At 44.5% G+C, this 16,919-nt stretch overlaps 2 protein-coding genes across 5 annotated transcripts in view; one reads left to right on the top strand and one right to left on the bottom strand.

The window, feature by feature from the left end:
* HMBOX1 (homeobox containing 1) overlaps nt 1-11,597 on the bottom strand; it is a 75,992-nt gene extending 64,395 nt beyond the window's left edge. For all 4 annotated transcript variants that reach the window (XM_063442005.1, XM_063442006.1, XM_063442007.1 and 1 more), the window contains exon 1: nt 11,317-11,597. The gene's annotated coding sequence lies outside the window, so the exon portion shown is untranslated. The remainder of the gene's footprint in view (nt 1-11,316) is intronic.
* Nucleotides 11,598-11,749: 152 nt separating this feature from the next.
* The window catches only part of INTS9 (integrator complex subunit 9), a 50,446-nt gene continuing 45,276 nt past the window's right edge, over nt 11,750-16,919 (top strand). The window contains exon 1 of the mRNA XM_063442004.1: nt 11,750-11,814. Within this exon, the coding sequence (XP_063298074.1) occupies nt 11,806-11,814 (9 nt within the window). The 5' untranslated portion in view covers nt 11,750-11,805. The remainder of the gene's footprint in view (nt 11,815-16,919) is intronic.

Genomic DNA, 16,919 nt, shown 5'->3' with positions numbered 1-16,919 from the left:
TTAAATGTTCAATGTCTAATTTAACACATTATGTATCCTTTACATCTTTATATGCTTCCCATTTCTATTCTGTTATCCCTCATTTTGCCATAAAGACATAACAGTTAGCAGCCACGAACAGATCTGTTCCTTCCAACTTTACATCAATTTTATCTATGTTTAAATATAAACTTCCTCCTGCGTTTTACTCCACTCAGCAACGTGATTACCTAATTCGATGATCGATTTGGCTTTTATTAGCAGATTATAAAGCCTGCATGCCATTCGGATTGCAGTAGAGAGACAGAATTCAATAGGTGACCCTCTGAGTTCCTCCTAGACTTGTATTAAATCCTGCCCGGATCCACGTGCAGCCAAACAAATGCATGTTTTCTTTAGAGCTATATGGAGCTGTACCGACCTTATAACAATTACTGATATGCCAGTCAGAACCACTAACCAGCCTTCCTGTAATAGAGCAGTTTACTAAAAAAAAAAAAAAAAAAAAAAATATTAAAGAGTTGCATAGCTGAATCATTGCACTTGATAACATGATAACAATTAACTAGAAAGTCTAAAAATGACACCCTCATCCATGCCCTCCTGCCACTGGCCCAGTATAAACCTCTCATCATACACTGACGGGGGCATCAGTTATCACTTCTTTTGGGTGCATACTGCAAATCCTGGGGATTCAAGGCTCCTAAAATGTTTTGTTTGACAAAGAGTACAGAACTAGATTTCCCTTAAAGTGATGCTCTAACCACCAGAACTACTTAATCAATTCTTCATACTTTTGGGTTGGACAAGAAAAGTTCCACCATGTAGCATGTACCAATCATGTGCTGCAGGAGGAGAATCCATTAAAAAGGTCACGCAGGATACCATAACAACTACACTGGAATTAAGTTATGTTGCCAGGAGGCATGGGGGGGGGGGGGGGGGGAGGGCTGGGGGTTAATAAAGACTTCAGTACGGCGCCGGTCAGTTCTGCCCCCTAACTTCCATTGCAGTCTGAGAATTAAAACAGGAAGCCACAGGCATGGATGCCACTGGCTAACACAGTGTCAGCTGAAGATAATCTAGTGCCAGGACCTCCTGTCACCATAACAACTTTGTTCCGATGAAGGTGTTATGGTGCCTGGGGTGTTCCTTTCACTAGATCAGTTCTCTTAGGAACTCATCTAAATTAATGAATTGGTGTTCCAGCATCATGTCAGTGAGTTGTGGTCACTCTGTTGTTTTTTTTTTTTAACACTTAAAAGGTACACTACAGGTTAATAGGCAATCCATAGGCTATCCTTGCAGGCGTTTTACTGAAAACACTCTTTTCAGAGATAAGGCAGAGTTTACATTACAGCTTAAGAACACCTCCAGCGGCCACTTCTCAGACGGTAACTAGAGGTCCTCCCCACCCCGCCCCCACCCCTGCACGGTGGGTGGGGGCCATAAATCACAATAGGGGGGGGGATCTACTGTCCCCCCGGCCCCCACCCCTGAGCGGTGGGTGGTGGCCCTAAATACTAAAAAGGTGGGGGGACCTAATGTCCTCCCCCCTGGCACCCACTCCTGAGCGGCGGGTAGGGGCCCTAAATACAAATGGGGGGGGGACCCTAGTCACCCCCTCCCCCCCCCAAAAAAATTATCCCCCTAAAAATAATGAGGGGGGAACCTTTAACTAAGAACCTGTCAAAAAAAATTGAAAAAAAAAACAACTTACCATTCGTTGTTTTCTTTCTTCTAAAATCTTTTTTCAGCCCCAAAAAAAGGCAAATAAAAAAAAAAAAAAATAATAATAACCGACGCAATTTAAAAAATAAAAATAAATCCATCTTCACCCATGGAGGGCTCCGTGCAGACTGAGCTCTGCAGGGCGGGGGAAGGCTCATAAAGCCTTGCCACGCCCTGCAATTAGGCTAAGAACACTCTGATTGGCTGGTTTAAGCCAATCAGAGTGCTCTTTGTCATTTTACACAGCGTGGGAAAATTCCAAAGAACTTTCCCACGCTGTGTAAAAGGACCCAGAGCACTGTGATTGGATGGCTTGAAATATATCCAATCACAGTGCTCTGTGTCATTTTACACAGCGTGGGGAAATTCCAAAGAATTTTCCCACGCTGTGTAAAATGACACAGAGCACTGTAATTGGTGGATTTCAAGCCATCCAATCACAGTGCTCTGTGTCATTTTACACAGCGTGGGAAAGTTCTTTGGAATTTTCCCACGCTGTGTAAAATGACAAAGAGCACTCTGATTGGCTTAAACCAGCCAATCAGAGTGTTCTTAGCCTAATTGCAGGGCGTGGCAAGGCTTTATAAGCCTTCCCCCGCCCTGCAGAGCTCAGTCTGCGCGGAGCCCTCCATGGGTGAAGATGGATTTTTTTTTTTTTTTTATTGCGTCGGTTATGTTTTTTTTATTTGCCCTTTTTTGGGGCTGAAAAAAGAAGATTTTAGAAGAAAGAAAACATCGAATGGTAATTTTTTTTAAAGGTCCCCCCCTCATTATTTTTAGGGTGAGGGGGGTAGGTAGGGGGATAATTTTTTGGGGGGAGGGAGGGGGTGACCAGGTCTCCCCCATTTGTATTTAGGGCCCCCACCCGCCGCTCAGGGGTGGGGGTCAGGGGGGAGGACAGTAGGTACCCCCCTTATTGTTTATTTTAGGGCCCCCACCCACCGCTCAGGGGTGGGGGCCAGGGGGGGGGCAGTAGGTCCCCCCCGTATTGTTTTTTTTAAGGGCCCCCACCCACCGCTCAGGGGTGGGGGCCGGGGGGGCAGTAGGTCCCCCCCTTATTGTTTTTTTTAGGGCCCCCACCCGCCGCACAGGGGTGGGGGCCGGAGAGGGGGAGGACGGTAGGTCCCCCCCTCATTATCTTTATGGCCCCCACCCGCCGCCCAGGGGTGGGGGCGGACAGTAGGTCCCCCCCCCTCATTATCATTATGGCCCCCACCCGCCGCCCAGGGGTGGGGGCAGACAGTAGGTCCCCCCCCTCATTATCATTATGGCCCCCACCCGCCGCACAGGGGTGGGGGCCTGGGGGGAGGACAGTAGGTCCCCCCTACTCATTATCTTTATGGCCCCCACCCGCCGCCCAGGGGTTGGGGCCGGGGGGGGAGGACAGTAGGTCCCCCCCCCTCATTATCATTATGGCCCCCACCCGCCGCACAGGGGTGGGGGCCAGGGGGGGGGAGGAGAGTAGGTCTCCCCCCCCCCTTCAATGACTATTGTGGCCAGAAAGAAGCCCTGTGGCTTTTAAAATTCGCCTGCCTATTGAAGTCTGTGGCGGTTTGCCCTGTTAGCGAACATTTGTGGAAATTTGCATACCGAAAGTTTTATGTTCGCGACATCACTACTTCAGGGAGCTAAGCTAGGCAATGGATACAGCCAGGAGAGTGTAATAGGCATGTATAAGGTACTAATTAGTATTTCTCTCAATGGGTGGCCATGGAAGGCTAAGAGTGTGAGCCAACACTCAAGCTTTCACCATTGCCAAAGGGACACGTTTCTGTATTAGTGCTGGGGCCAAAGTAGGAACAGCCGGGCAAACAGAACTTTGGGGTTATAAGGCAGCACCTTGGACATCTAGCCCCATTTGATTTCATTGAGATGAAGTTGTTATGGAGCTTGAAGTGGTCCTTTTAACCATTTGGGCTTGTTTTGGTGAAAAAGTCCCAATACAATGTGTTCTGTTTACAGACAGATCGTTTTTACTTGCACAGTTATATGTGAAATAGAATGTGGGTTATAAAACGTAGTAGTGATAATTAGATCAAACAGCTGGGTGATGATATTGCTTGTAAACAAAAAGATCATCACAATTCATGTGATCTGTCATCAGTCTCATCACAGATTCATTTATGAAATTAAACACAGGAGCTGCCTTAGCTGTAACATGGCAGTGATGAGATACCTTTAATTTCTTGATTATTTCCATTAAAAAAAAAAAATATATACAATTTTATAAAAAAATTATATATATATATATATATACATACACACACACACACACACACACACACACACACACACACACACACACACACAAACACAATATATGAGAAAGTAATTTGAGAGTACAATTATTTAAGAAATTGGACATTATGTACAATGCCTAACAAGTTTAAAAAAAAGAAACAATGGAATTGGAATAAAAAGAATAATAAAAAAAAAATATATACAAAACACACTTAATCATCTCATTTGTATGTATTTAAACACTGCTATTCACCCAAGTTATACCGTTAATAAAGCCATTCAGGCATTGGTTAATAATGATTGGGTAAGACAGGCCGTGGATATTTAACCTGTTCTGACATTTGATCTGATAATGCCAAATCGCTTCATCCCTTGCAGTCTTTATAACAACCCAGAAGTTTCCAATAATATTTATGGCGCCCAAAATTGGCCAAATACATTTTTCGTTGTATGCAAGCCTACCGTTGCTAAAATTACAGGTATCAATAAAATAGTGGATGACATACTATTACAAATTAAAAAAAAAAAAAAAAAAAAGTTCTTTGCTAGGTCCATTGCACACCTACAAAAATGTATATACTGAAAGAAAGCTTTATATTTGTGATTGAAATTCAGTCTGTATGCTCAGAATATTACCAGATATACACACTTTATGTTCAACCGAGATAATCCACCATGAAAACCAAAGAAAAGGAAGAAGAGCCAAAGGCAATTCACCTGTATGAGTGGAGCATACAGTGATATTGTGGACACCTACCCTGTATCAGGGTCGTCTGATCCTGACTTTATGATGATATCACTTTAATTTCAACATATACATAGAAAGGGGGGGGGGGGGAAACACATAAAAGGGGGTGATAGTGTAAATCTGTATAATTGTTTGTTGCTGTGAAGTAATCAAGCAACATTTCAACTCGCATAGTACAGAGCCTGGGATAGGATAGGCTCAGATCACTTTCGCTTTAGTACCGTCTGGTGTTACTGTCCCCTTTAGGAATGTTGGTAATTTTCAATACCGATTGAAAAAGCCCTCTAGTAGGGTGAAACGGGTCTCGGAATAGAAGGAAGCCTGCTACACATTCTCTATTTATCTATATAGATTTATTTTGTATTTTAACGGTTACATTAATAAAAATAAAATTTATTCTAAGTCCACTCTTGGTCCTCATCAACCTGCTCAAAGGAGGGAAGGTGTCCCCTTTATTGACACCCAAGCTGATCAACCTATAGCCAGGTACCTGGGTTCTAAATAAGGTGAGCACTCATTTAAAGTCACAGTATACTCACATTTAACTCAGGAGTACTAAATTATATTACTATGTATTGTACCACTCTTACAGCTCCCTTTTCTGAGGAAATTTACAAAGATTCCTAAAGGGGACAGTAACACCAGACGGTACTAAAGCGAAAGTGATCTGAGCCTATCCTATCCCAGGCTCTGTACTATGCGAGTTGAAATGTTGCTTGATTACTTCACAGCAACAAACAATTATACAGATTTACACTATCACCTCCTTTTATGTGTTTTCCCCCCTTTCTATGTATATGTTGAAATTAAAGTGATATCATCATAAAGTCAGGATCAGATGACCCTGATACAGGGTAGGTGTCCACAATATCACTATATGCTCCACTCATACAGGTGATTTGCCTTTGGTTTCCATATTTTGATGTGGGTGTGAGGGATCCCCACAAGAGTGTTGAAGCAGTCTTTCTATTCTTTATCAGATATATTCTAAACACTAAAGCACCTTTAACACACAGTTCTCTCTGTGTTTTTCAAGAAAATCCACCAACTTATTTAAAATTCAGATTCACAAAGCGCATTGAGCGATACTGCAGATATGCAAAAATATATCTGCATCTCCTTTTAGGAGCAAATTCTAAATCACTTGCTGTAAGTGTAAATGACAACAGAGAGGATGAAAAATATTTCAGAGTTTACCTGAAACATTTCACTGTAATGCATTACACACAGACCAGGCCTGAAAGGGGTTAAAATTGAGTCTCGCACTCGTAAAGCCTTGAACCAATTATATCTGTTTAAAAATGAAAATAAAAGCCATGAATAATTCAGTTTTTGCATGGCTGCGTTATAGGAACTCCAGAGCACAAGTACAACATGTCCCCAAATCTCAAGGACTTCTCTGTGCAAATGTGACCCAAATGAACAAGGAATGACGAAAACTCCAGATTTAGCACAGGAAGTCTTGCAAAAAAAATGCAGACAGTAAATACGAAGCCATCTTTCTCTGTAACAACCCATCAAATCTCTTACAAGTTAGGGCAGACACACTGACTAATGTTTTATTAATAAAGGATGTTAGAGAACTATGCACTGAATCTAACAGCCACCTGTATGTTTGACGCAGACCTACCCTACATATGCAATAGGAACAAACATATGTACTGGATACACACACACACACAACATACAAATCAGCGAACATCACATCCATTTCGCACAAATCATGGCCCAAAACCCATTTCTTTTTTCTCAAACTGCATTAGAAACAAAGCACAAAATGAAATAGTGATTCATTCTCCAACTCCACAAAACAGAAACAAAATGATTGCAAATACATTTTTTTTTTTTTAGCGTGCAGGAATCAGTATGCATATTTGAACTTGATGCAATAATGCATTTTTATAAAATAAACAATATAATTTATACCAACTCAATACGACTAATGACGTGCTTTACAATGACTAATTAGTCTAAAATCACACATGCATGATTAAAGCTTATATGGCAATAAGACTCCTAAACAGATCAATCTAATAATGATCATATAATGCAAGACTGTATCCAATGCCAGGTATTATATTACAGTAACAAGAATATGCAAAGTGCTGCTTAATAAGGACTATTTTACGAAAAAAGCTAAATTACACACAGAGCATTAGATGTGGAACATGTACCCACACCCATTTATAAATATACAGGTTGAACAGATGGTAAGTGCGCATTTTACAATCACTTAGCTCACACCTCACCTATTGTAAAAAGCAGGAAGATTTGCAGCTTTACGGTCAGGAGAGACGGATCAATGTGTTTATATTTAGTCAAAAACATCAGGACGGCACTTGCTGAATCCTTTGCAAATTGATGTGTGTGGCAATGACACAAACACAGGGCACGGGGAGAGAGACACACAGCCTGTAATTTACACTAATTCTATGCCCGGGGGACCAATATACAGCCTGCTTGCTGCCAGAGGTTAAAATGTACAAAGCAGCCTGGTGTTTTACGCCCAATACACAGCAGCACCTGTCGGTAAAACCAAAATTACTCATCTTTATACGGACACAAAAGCGAAAAATATAATTTCACCTGGGATTTGAGTAATAAAACTCAGGAATACTTTGTCTGCATCAGATCATAAAGTACATAAAGAGTCTGACAACCCTGGGTTGAGAATATACCCATGTGATTTACCAGGTACAAGAGTAGAGTATGGGGAGATTTTCTTTTTACAAACATAAAAAAAAACGTGAAGAAAAGTAGCTGTGTTTTCAGTGTGCTTTTGCAGATAAATAACAATACAGATTTATTTATTTATTTCACAAAGTTCTTTAGAAGCAACTAATGGCTTATACACACGAGAAACAATATTATCAAACATCTGACAGTAACTTTAAATTATTATTGGACGTGCCGTGTTCAATGAGTAGATATATTTTATAAATGACAGCAATCCCATAAATAAAAACACTGAACAATAATGCTGTAATGTGTAGACATAAAATATTATATAACCACATCAAAACTCAATGTAATTATTACAACAATGCAATTATCAACTAAATAAATAACATACAATGCCGTAGATAAGAGTTACATATAATAGCAAAAGTGATACCATGCATGCACCTCACAAATGACAGCTCCCCAAGGTACACGTTTATGCACATCATCAAGAGAAATGTTTAAGAAGACAGGAAGCGCCCAAAAAAACAAATCACTGTGTCAATACACAAACATATGCTCAGGTCTTCAATATACACATCTTTAAAAAACATGGAATCCTTGGGATGGGAGAAATCTAGCATGCACAGGTACAAATCGAATCTTAAATACCCAAGAGCATGCACAGTTTTAAAACATACAAAATACAAACTTACAACGACATGTGCTACCTAAAAAACAAACACATTTAACACCCCAGATACAAAGCTCTATACAAAATCTAAACAGGAAATGCACACATCCTAAACAAACATGCACATCTCTGGAAAACAAGTTTAGCTTCAAAACATACATGACTATGCAACAGCTCTCAAAACACACACACACACACACACACACACCATGCAACAGCTCTCAAAACACACACACACACACCATGCAACAGCTCTCAAAACACCCCCCCATGCAACAGCTCTCAAAACACACACACACTGCATGCAACAGCTCTCAAAACACACACACACACTGCATGCAACAGCTCTCAAAACACACACACACACTGCATGCAACAGCTCTCAAAACACACACACACACTGCATGCAACAGCTCTCAAAACACACACACACACACACACACACGCCATGCAACAGCTCTCAAAACATACACACACACGCCATGCAACAGCTCTCAAAACACACACACACACACACGCCATGCAACAGCTCTCAAAACACACACACACACACGCCATGCAACAGCTCTCAAAACACACACACACGCCATGCAACAGCTCTCAAAACACACACACACACACGCCATGCAACAGCTCTCAAAACACACACACACACACGCCATGCAACAGCTCTCAAAACATACACACACATGCCATGCAACAGCTCTCAAAACATACACACACACGCCATGCAACAGCTCTCAAAACACACACACACTCACAATATGTAACAGCTCTCAAAACACACACACACACTATGTAAAAGCTCTCAAAACACACACACTATGTAACAGCTCTCAAAACACACACACTATGTAACAGCTCTCAAAACACACACACACACACACACACACTATGTAACAGCTTTCAAAACACACACACACACACACTATGTAACAGCTTTCAAAACACACACACACTATGTAACAGCTCTCAAAACACACACACACACACACACTATGTAACAGCTCTCAAAACACACACACACACTATGTAACAGCTCTCAAAACACACACTATGTAACAGCTCTCAAAACACACACACACACACACTATGTAACAGCTCTCAAAACACACACACACACACACACACACACACTATGTAACAGCTCTCAAAACACACACACACTATGTAACAGCTCTCAAAACACACACACACACACTATGTAACAGCTCTCAAAACACACACACACACTATGTAACAGCTCTCAAAACACACACACACACTATGTAACAGCTCTCAAAACACACACACACACACACACTATGTAACAGCTCTCAAAACACACACACACACACTCACTATGTAACAGCTCTCAAAACACACACACACACACTCACTATGTAACAGCTCTCAAAACACACACACACACACTATGTAACCGCTCTCAAAACACACACACTATGTAACAGCTCTCAAAACACACACACTATGTAACAGCTCTCAAAACACACACACTATGTAACAGCTCTCAAAACACACACACTATGTAACAGCTCTCAAAACACACACACTATGTAACAGCTCTCAAAACACACACACTATGTAACAGCTCTCAAAACACACACACTATGTAACAGCTCTCAAAACACACACACTATGTAACAGCTCTCAAAACACACACACTATGTAACAGCTCTCAAAACACACACACTATGTAACAGCTCTCAAAACACACACACTATGTAACAGCTCTCAAAACACACACACTATGTAACAGCTCTCAAAACACACACACTATGTAACAGCTCTCAAAACACACACACACTATGTAACAGCTCTCAAAACACACACACTATGTAACAGCTCTCAAAACACACACACACTATGTAACAGCTCTCAAAACACACACACACTATGTAACAGCTCTCAAAACACACACACACTATGTAACAGCTCTCAAAACACACACACACTATGTAACAGCTCTCAAAACACACACACACTATGTAACAGCTCTCAAAACACACACACACTATGTAACAGCTCTCAAAACAAACACTATGTAACAGCATGAACAAATCCAAAACATGATCAAGCCAGAACACACAGCCAGCAGCCCAGCTCAACTCTAGCCCTGCAAGTGGGGTGACGATGGCAACAGACAGCGTTGAAGGGAGTTTTGCGGTCACTGGGTGGGCAAGGCGGATAAAGTGTCAGGGATGGGGATAAGGGGGGAGATGGGGATATCAAGAGATGGGGAGTGAGGGGGGAGATGGGGAGTGAGATGGGGAGTGACGGGGGAGATGGGGATATCAAGAGATGGGGAGTGACGGGGGAGATGGGGATATCAAGAGATGGGGAGTTAGGGGGGAGATGGGGATATCAAGAGATGGGGAGTTAGGGGGGAGATGGGGATATCAAGAGATGGGGATATCAAGAGATGGGGATATCAAGAGATGGGGAGTTAGGGGGGAGATGGGGATATCAAGAGATGGGGATATCAAGAGATGGGGATATCAAGAGATGGGGATATCAAGAGATGGGGATATCAAGAGATGGGGATATCAAGAGATGGGGATATCAAGAGATGGGGATATCAAGAGATGGGGATATCAAGAGATGGGGAGTGAGGGGGTGTCAGGGATGGGGTGTATAGGGGGGGCATCAGAGATGGGGATATGAGGGGATCAGGGATGGAGTGTATAGGGGGGCTGAGATGGGGTGTACAGGGAGTAAAGGGGGAGGTGGAGGTGTAAGGGGGAGTGAGGGGGAAGGTGGGGTCTCAGTGATGGGAAGGTGGGGGTGCCATGGATGGGGTGTATAGGGGGGCTGAGATGGGGGTGTCAGGGGGAAGGTGGGGGTCTCAGAGATGGGGGTGTCAGGGGGAATGTGGGGGTCTCAGAGATGGGGGTGTCAGGGGGAAGGTGGGGGTCTCAGAGATGGGGGTGTCAGGGGGAAGGTGGGGGTCTCAGAGATGGGGGTGTCAGGGGGAAGGTGGGGGTCTCAGAGATGGGGGTGTCAGGGGGAAGGTGGGGGTCTCAGAGATGGGGGTGTCAGGGGGAAGGTGGGGGTCTCAGAGATGGGGGTGTCAGGGGGAAGGTGGGGGTCTCAGAGATGGGGGTGTCAGGGGGAAGGTGGGGGTCTCAGAGATGGGGGTGTATAGGGTGTCGGGAGGGGTCTCAGGGATGGGGGTGTCAGGGGGAAGGTGGGGGTCTCAGGGATGCCATGGATGGGGGTGTATAGGGTGTCAGGGGGGGCGGTGTTAGTCTGAGGGTCTCACCCCAGTGATGGCGGCTCCCCGGGCTGCTCTCCCAGCGGGCAGGTCCCCGCGCGGCCTCCTGGGGGGTGACAGTGCCCGCCCTCGGCGCCCAGCTCACTCTCTAACCCTGCGATCTCCCAGCCAGTCACATCACCAGCTGCCTTGTCTTTGTCTGCCTCCAGCCGCCATGTTGACACTTAGCATCGCGCAGCTCCCAGCCAAACGGCCGCGGACTCTGGGACTTGTAGTTTCCTGCTCCGCTGGGTTCTCCCCGGGGAGCATGAGCGAGAGCGGAGGGCGCGGACTACAACTCCCGGCATGCAACGCGGCCAGCGAGCCGTCCCCCCCCTCCCAGCCCAGACAGAGACAGCGAGAGAGTCACACACACTGCGTGTCTGGGCTGCTGACGTCATACGTTGGACTGACGCACGGAGCGGTGGCAGGACTACAAATCCCGGCGTGCTTTGCGTCTCCAGGAAGTGAGCCTTACTGTGCATAGACAAGTGAGCAATGAAGCTGGTAAGAGTTTGATGCTTTTATTTACATAATAATGCCTTCCAGGAACGTATTGCAATGTATTGATTTCTGTTTATTTCATGTGTTATTGTGGGGCCAGTCAGTGTGCACATGGTGTCTGCAGGGTATACTGACTGCAGCCCTGAGCTGTGCATGTGCTCTCCATGTATTGGGAATAGTCACTGGAGCACACTGGAGGCTATTACATCAGCCATCACCATGGAAACCAGTGATCCAGCAATCACCATGGAGACCGGTGATCCAGCAATCACCATGGAAACCGGTGATCCAGCAATCACCATGGAAACCGGTGATCCAGCAATCACCATGGAAACCGGTGATCCAGCAATCACCATGGAGACCGGTGATCCAGCAATCACCATGGAGACCGGTGATCCAGCAATCACCATGGAGACCAGTAAATCGGCAATCACCATGGAGACCAGTAAATCGGCAATCACCATGAAGACCAGTAAATCGGCAATCACCATGAAGACTAGTAAATCGGCAATCACCATGAAGACTAGTAAATCGGCAATCACCATGAAGACTAGTAAATCGGCAATCACCATGGAGACCTGTGATCCAGCTATCACCATGGAAGACAGTAAATCAGCAATCTGTCACTGTTGGCCCCTGTTATATCCACGCCCCCAAAATGTGAGTGTATGGGGAACGTGGCATGACAGGGGCCAATGGGAGACTGATTCTAATTTAGTCTCCCACTGTCCCTTTAAGAGCGCGCCCTTAGTGTCAGGCGGGACACGTGACCGCTTCGCTTCTCGCGGTCACTGCCCGCCTTCCTGATCTCGTCGTTGGATGAGCCGCGCGCGGCGAGAAGAGAGGACCCCGGCCGGCCCCTGGAGAGGATAAGTACTGCTCCACAATCACCCTGGAAGACAGTAAATCAGCAATCACCCTGGAAGACAGTAAATCAGCAATCACCATGGAAACTGGTAAATCCGCTATCACCATGGAGACCTGTGATCCAGCTATCACCATGGAGACCTGTGATCCAGCTATCACCATGGAAGACAGTAAATCGGCAATCACCCTGGAAACCGGTAAATCAGCAATCACCATGGAAACCAGTAAATCTATGTGGTTCGGTAAATGGAGTTTACCGAACAAACTGTCGAACAGCCAACCACCCTGCATGTGGAGTGTGCTGCTCGTTAACCACCCAGAAGCTGTGGTTAGCCGCAGCTTAATTGACGAACAGCTGGGTGGCTGGCGTTCGAATAAGCAAATATGTGGTGGCAGCCATTTTGTTTAGCCGAACACGTTCAGCTGTGTTTTGCCTTTGAACGCCTGGAACTGTTTTCGGCTACTATTTCCCACGAACACCGCTGAGACTTCCACCTTCCATGCGTTCAGCTAAATACATACGAACAGAGCGCTATTTCTTGGGAATAAACTACAGAACGAGATGCTTTCGACGAAAGTATGCACGAACGGATCCGTTCATGCAATTTGTACATTATTTGAAGGAGAAGATAGACCGGCAGCACAGCCTAAATCTGTGGGACTATTTTTGGGAATGAAAGCCATGCTTGCGGTCGGTCAAATATGACTTCTACAAAACTTTTGAACCCCTGCTCTGACCTGGGTGATTTTTGGATATGTTGTTCGCCCAGATCATAGTTATCCAGGGATATATAATATATTTATGGGGATGTGTTTGTGTTTTGGGTAAAAATTTATATTTTCGGCCTGTGGATAATTAGGTTATTAAATTAGCTAGCTTAATTATATCACAGGCAGAGGGGAGGGCTTGCTGACTGTATGTGGGAGTGTTACTATACCAATTATTGTTCCTATTGGTTTGTGTCCCTTTTGTCTCATTTTTCCATCAGGTCCAGGGAGTGTGCCTCTGGCCTAAAAATATGTATAAAAGAAATGCCCTTGCACTCAATAAACCAGACCTTCTTATCCTCAACTCAGAGCCTCGTCTTGTGTTGTAGGGTACTGCTTTATCACACTGGGGATTGCTATACTCTGTATACTCCCCTGGATTCCTGCTAGCTCTTGTAAGAGCTCTCTTCAGCTATACTCTCTTGGAGGAGAGACCCAGCTATACTCTCTTGGAGGAGAGATCCTTCCCACACGCTCCTGGATCCAGAGGTTGGAGTCCCAGGGTGGGAAGGAGACGGCGAGATCCCAATCAAGCTACGGCGGTTCGTGGAGTCTGTGGTTCTTATGGTGTCGGGTGTGGTGCTGATTGTCCTTGAGAAGCGCTAGGAGCATCCGTCGGCGGAGGTGTCCATTACAGTAACGTTACATATATTAGTGGTGCATTTAATTCTGCAGGGTGTTTGAATGTCCTGTGGTTTGGTCAGTGCTGCTGAATATGTTGGCACTATACGTCCAGTCACTTGCAGATATAACAGAACTAGCACTCTTATAGTGTAATAAAGGACCACAAACGGTACTGGCAAAATTTTGTGGGCTACTTGGCCCGAACCAGTAGATTAATCAAGCAGTGACAAACTGACCTAATCCTGAGAGTGAGTGGAATTGTATTCTTGATTGATCAGACATGGTCTGTGAATAGATTGGCAGTCTGCATTTGGGGCCTTTGCTGACATGACTGCATACAATGACACACCTGTTCAAATTAAAGTTTCCTCTATGTAGCTATGCTTGCATATAATAAAAACATTTTATAGTCTAAAATCAGCAGTGCTACAAGGTCCTCTATGGATTTTTTTTTTATATGGGCAATGCAACCTGTTAAAATATTGCAAATATTTTTTTAAACTTTTGGTTACCGTATGTAATGACTACAAACAAGTGTTCTCTTAAATAAAACCGATGCCAATGGGAAACATCACTTTTAGTGACTACGCACCTCTTAACCATCACTGACATCAAAGGTTTTAAGGCAAAACTGTAAAAATGTACAGTGCAGTAAGATCTGAAAAGGGAATATGTTTTAAAATGTCTTTAACCTGGGGGCGGAGCCTGACTGCCTAACAGAGCCAGAAGCAGGGGACACGAGCTCCTGCAGAACGGGCAGGAAAAAGGGCATATTCGGGGGCTAATTAGCCCAAAGACCCACCAGGGTGCATCACCCACGTCAGAACAAAACGAGACCTTTTTGGAGCCCATCGGACCTCGGAAAGCGGGACACCAAGCGCGGCCTACAGAAACCGGAGCCGGGGAGAGTCGGCCGCTCTCTGACACCGGACCCCCTAAGCGAATTAGCAAGTCTCCACCCCCCCTTTGGACCGGCGGGGGATATCCCGGTCCCCACTGGACAGGCGGACCAGACAAGCTCACCAGCCTTTTGGCTACATCGCCTGGAGAAACGCCGGATTTTACACAAGATGGCCGCTCAGCAAGGGCCAAAAATGGCGGGCACAAACACCACATCAGCCACTCATTGCATGGAAGGCTTTGATCGGCTATGCACAAACCTATGGACAATACTTTGTCATCGTGGAGTGTCCTGCACCCGAGCAGCCAGAGTGATCGCCTTATGGATCCGACCAGTGACTCGCAGATGCCATTACAGATACCCACTACAAGCGTTCAGGAAGGCCATGCGGCCACAAGGGCGCCAAAAATCACCCTGGCGGAATAAAGCGCCAAGCTACCGGGGCTCACGCAATCGCTCCCACACACACACAGCAGCTGGACCAACAAGCAATCCCTGAAGCCACACAACCTACCCGAACAAAGAACCGCGGACTGAAGAAGCACATCTCTACACCCAGAGTATACGGCCGAACACCGCTCGACTCTACAAACGGATGCTTCCCACAGAAACACCAAAGAGGGAATTAAACCCAAGGGTTCCACTGAACAAAGCGCTCTGCATGGACACAGCAAGTATATGCTAATGATACCCGAGACAGGCATAGGCTGAGGACCTCCTTACTTGCATTACACAGCCCCCAACCTGGGCCCAAAGCTGTGGTTCACATGCTCTCCCTTCCTGGAACCACAGGCTAAATATATTACATATGCACTCTGTACCTTTATTTCACCAACTCTGGCGATATTTAGGCATTTGCCTGACCACCCAGTTGCACCTTGTTTCACATAGATGGGGATGCAGTAACACATCCTGTCTGTTTTTTCCTTTTTTTTTTTTTTTGTTTCAGTTTCTGCCTTAACCGTTTTGCTTCAGACCCCATCTATCTGTAATGTACCTAAATGTGTGTTTCATAGTGAATACAATATTTAAGCATGACATAATATAATGTTCAAGCATGACCTCATATGAACTAGTTAAGCAAGATACATTACGCAACTATATGGCTAGTAATTTAACTGTCAGATGCGATATACCAAACGGGCAGTAGAGCAGTAACTACATAAGCAAGCACAATCGTGCCTTATCTAGCATGTCACCCTATTTAGAATGTATCTCTCTATAGCAGGTAACCCAGCAATTGAGCAATGCCCAAGCAGTTCACCCATATTTAATCCACGCCAGACTTACCCATGTTATGTCTCAAGCATGTTACATGCCTTAGCACTGTTTTAACATGTCACTCAGAACGCTGACAATTGTTGTTGGGGCACTGTGAGCAACTGTACCGAAGTACCTAAGCACCAACGCCTGGTTGCCTATCAAACTTGGTGTGTTTTATTCTTCTTGCGCCAACGCACTAGGCACTAACATGAGGAGGCCGGGCACAGAGCCATTTGTCCTCGGCCCAAGCCTATAAAGCGATGTTTTAGCATGACCTTCACCCCTACCTTTTCCTAAACCACGCTATCAATCGGAGGGCACAGCGACTGTTCATTCTAGGTGGTTAGAAGTATGTGATGTACACCTGTTCGTTTTTTCGTTTTTATAAAAAAAAAAAAAGTGCAATGTCTCTAATGCTATGTGAATGCCAATCGATCTGCACCAGCTATTGTGGCAGTGCAAATTGCATGTTTTTCTCCCCGCACAAACAAAATAAAGAATTTATAAAAAAAAAAATGTCTTTAACCTATGTATACTTGGTTGCCGTACACTTCCTAAGTGCTCAACTTTTTTTGAAAAATGTTTGTTTGTTTTTTAATTTTTTTATTTCTAGGCTTTGTGTTATTTTATTTTTTTAACTTTTCAATAAGAAGAAAATCTCCATGATTTGTTCTTATTCAGTCCT

Source organism: Pelobates fuscus, chromosome 2, assembly GCF_036172605.1.
Source record: "Pelobates fuscus isolate aPelFus1 chromosome 2, aPelFus1.pri, whole genome shotgun sequence".
In the NCBI taxonomy this organism is placed as follows: Eukaryota; Metazoa; Chordata; class Amphibia; order Anura; family Pelobatidae; genus Pelobates; species Pelobates fuscus.
Note: the sequence above shows the minus strand (reverse complement) of the source record. Positions and strands in the feature narration are given on the sequence as shown.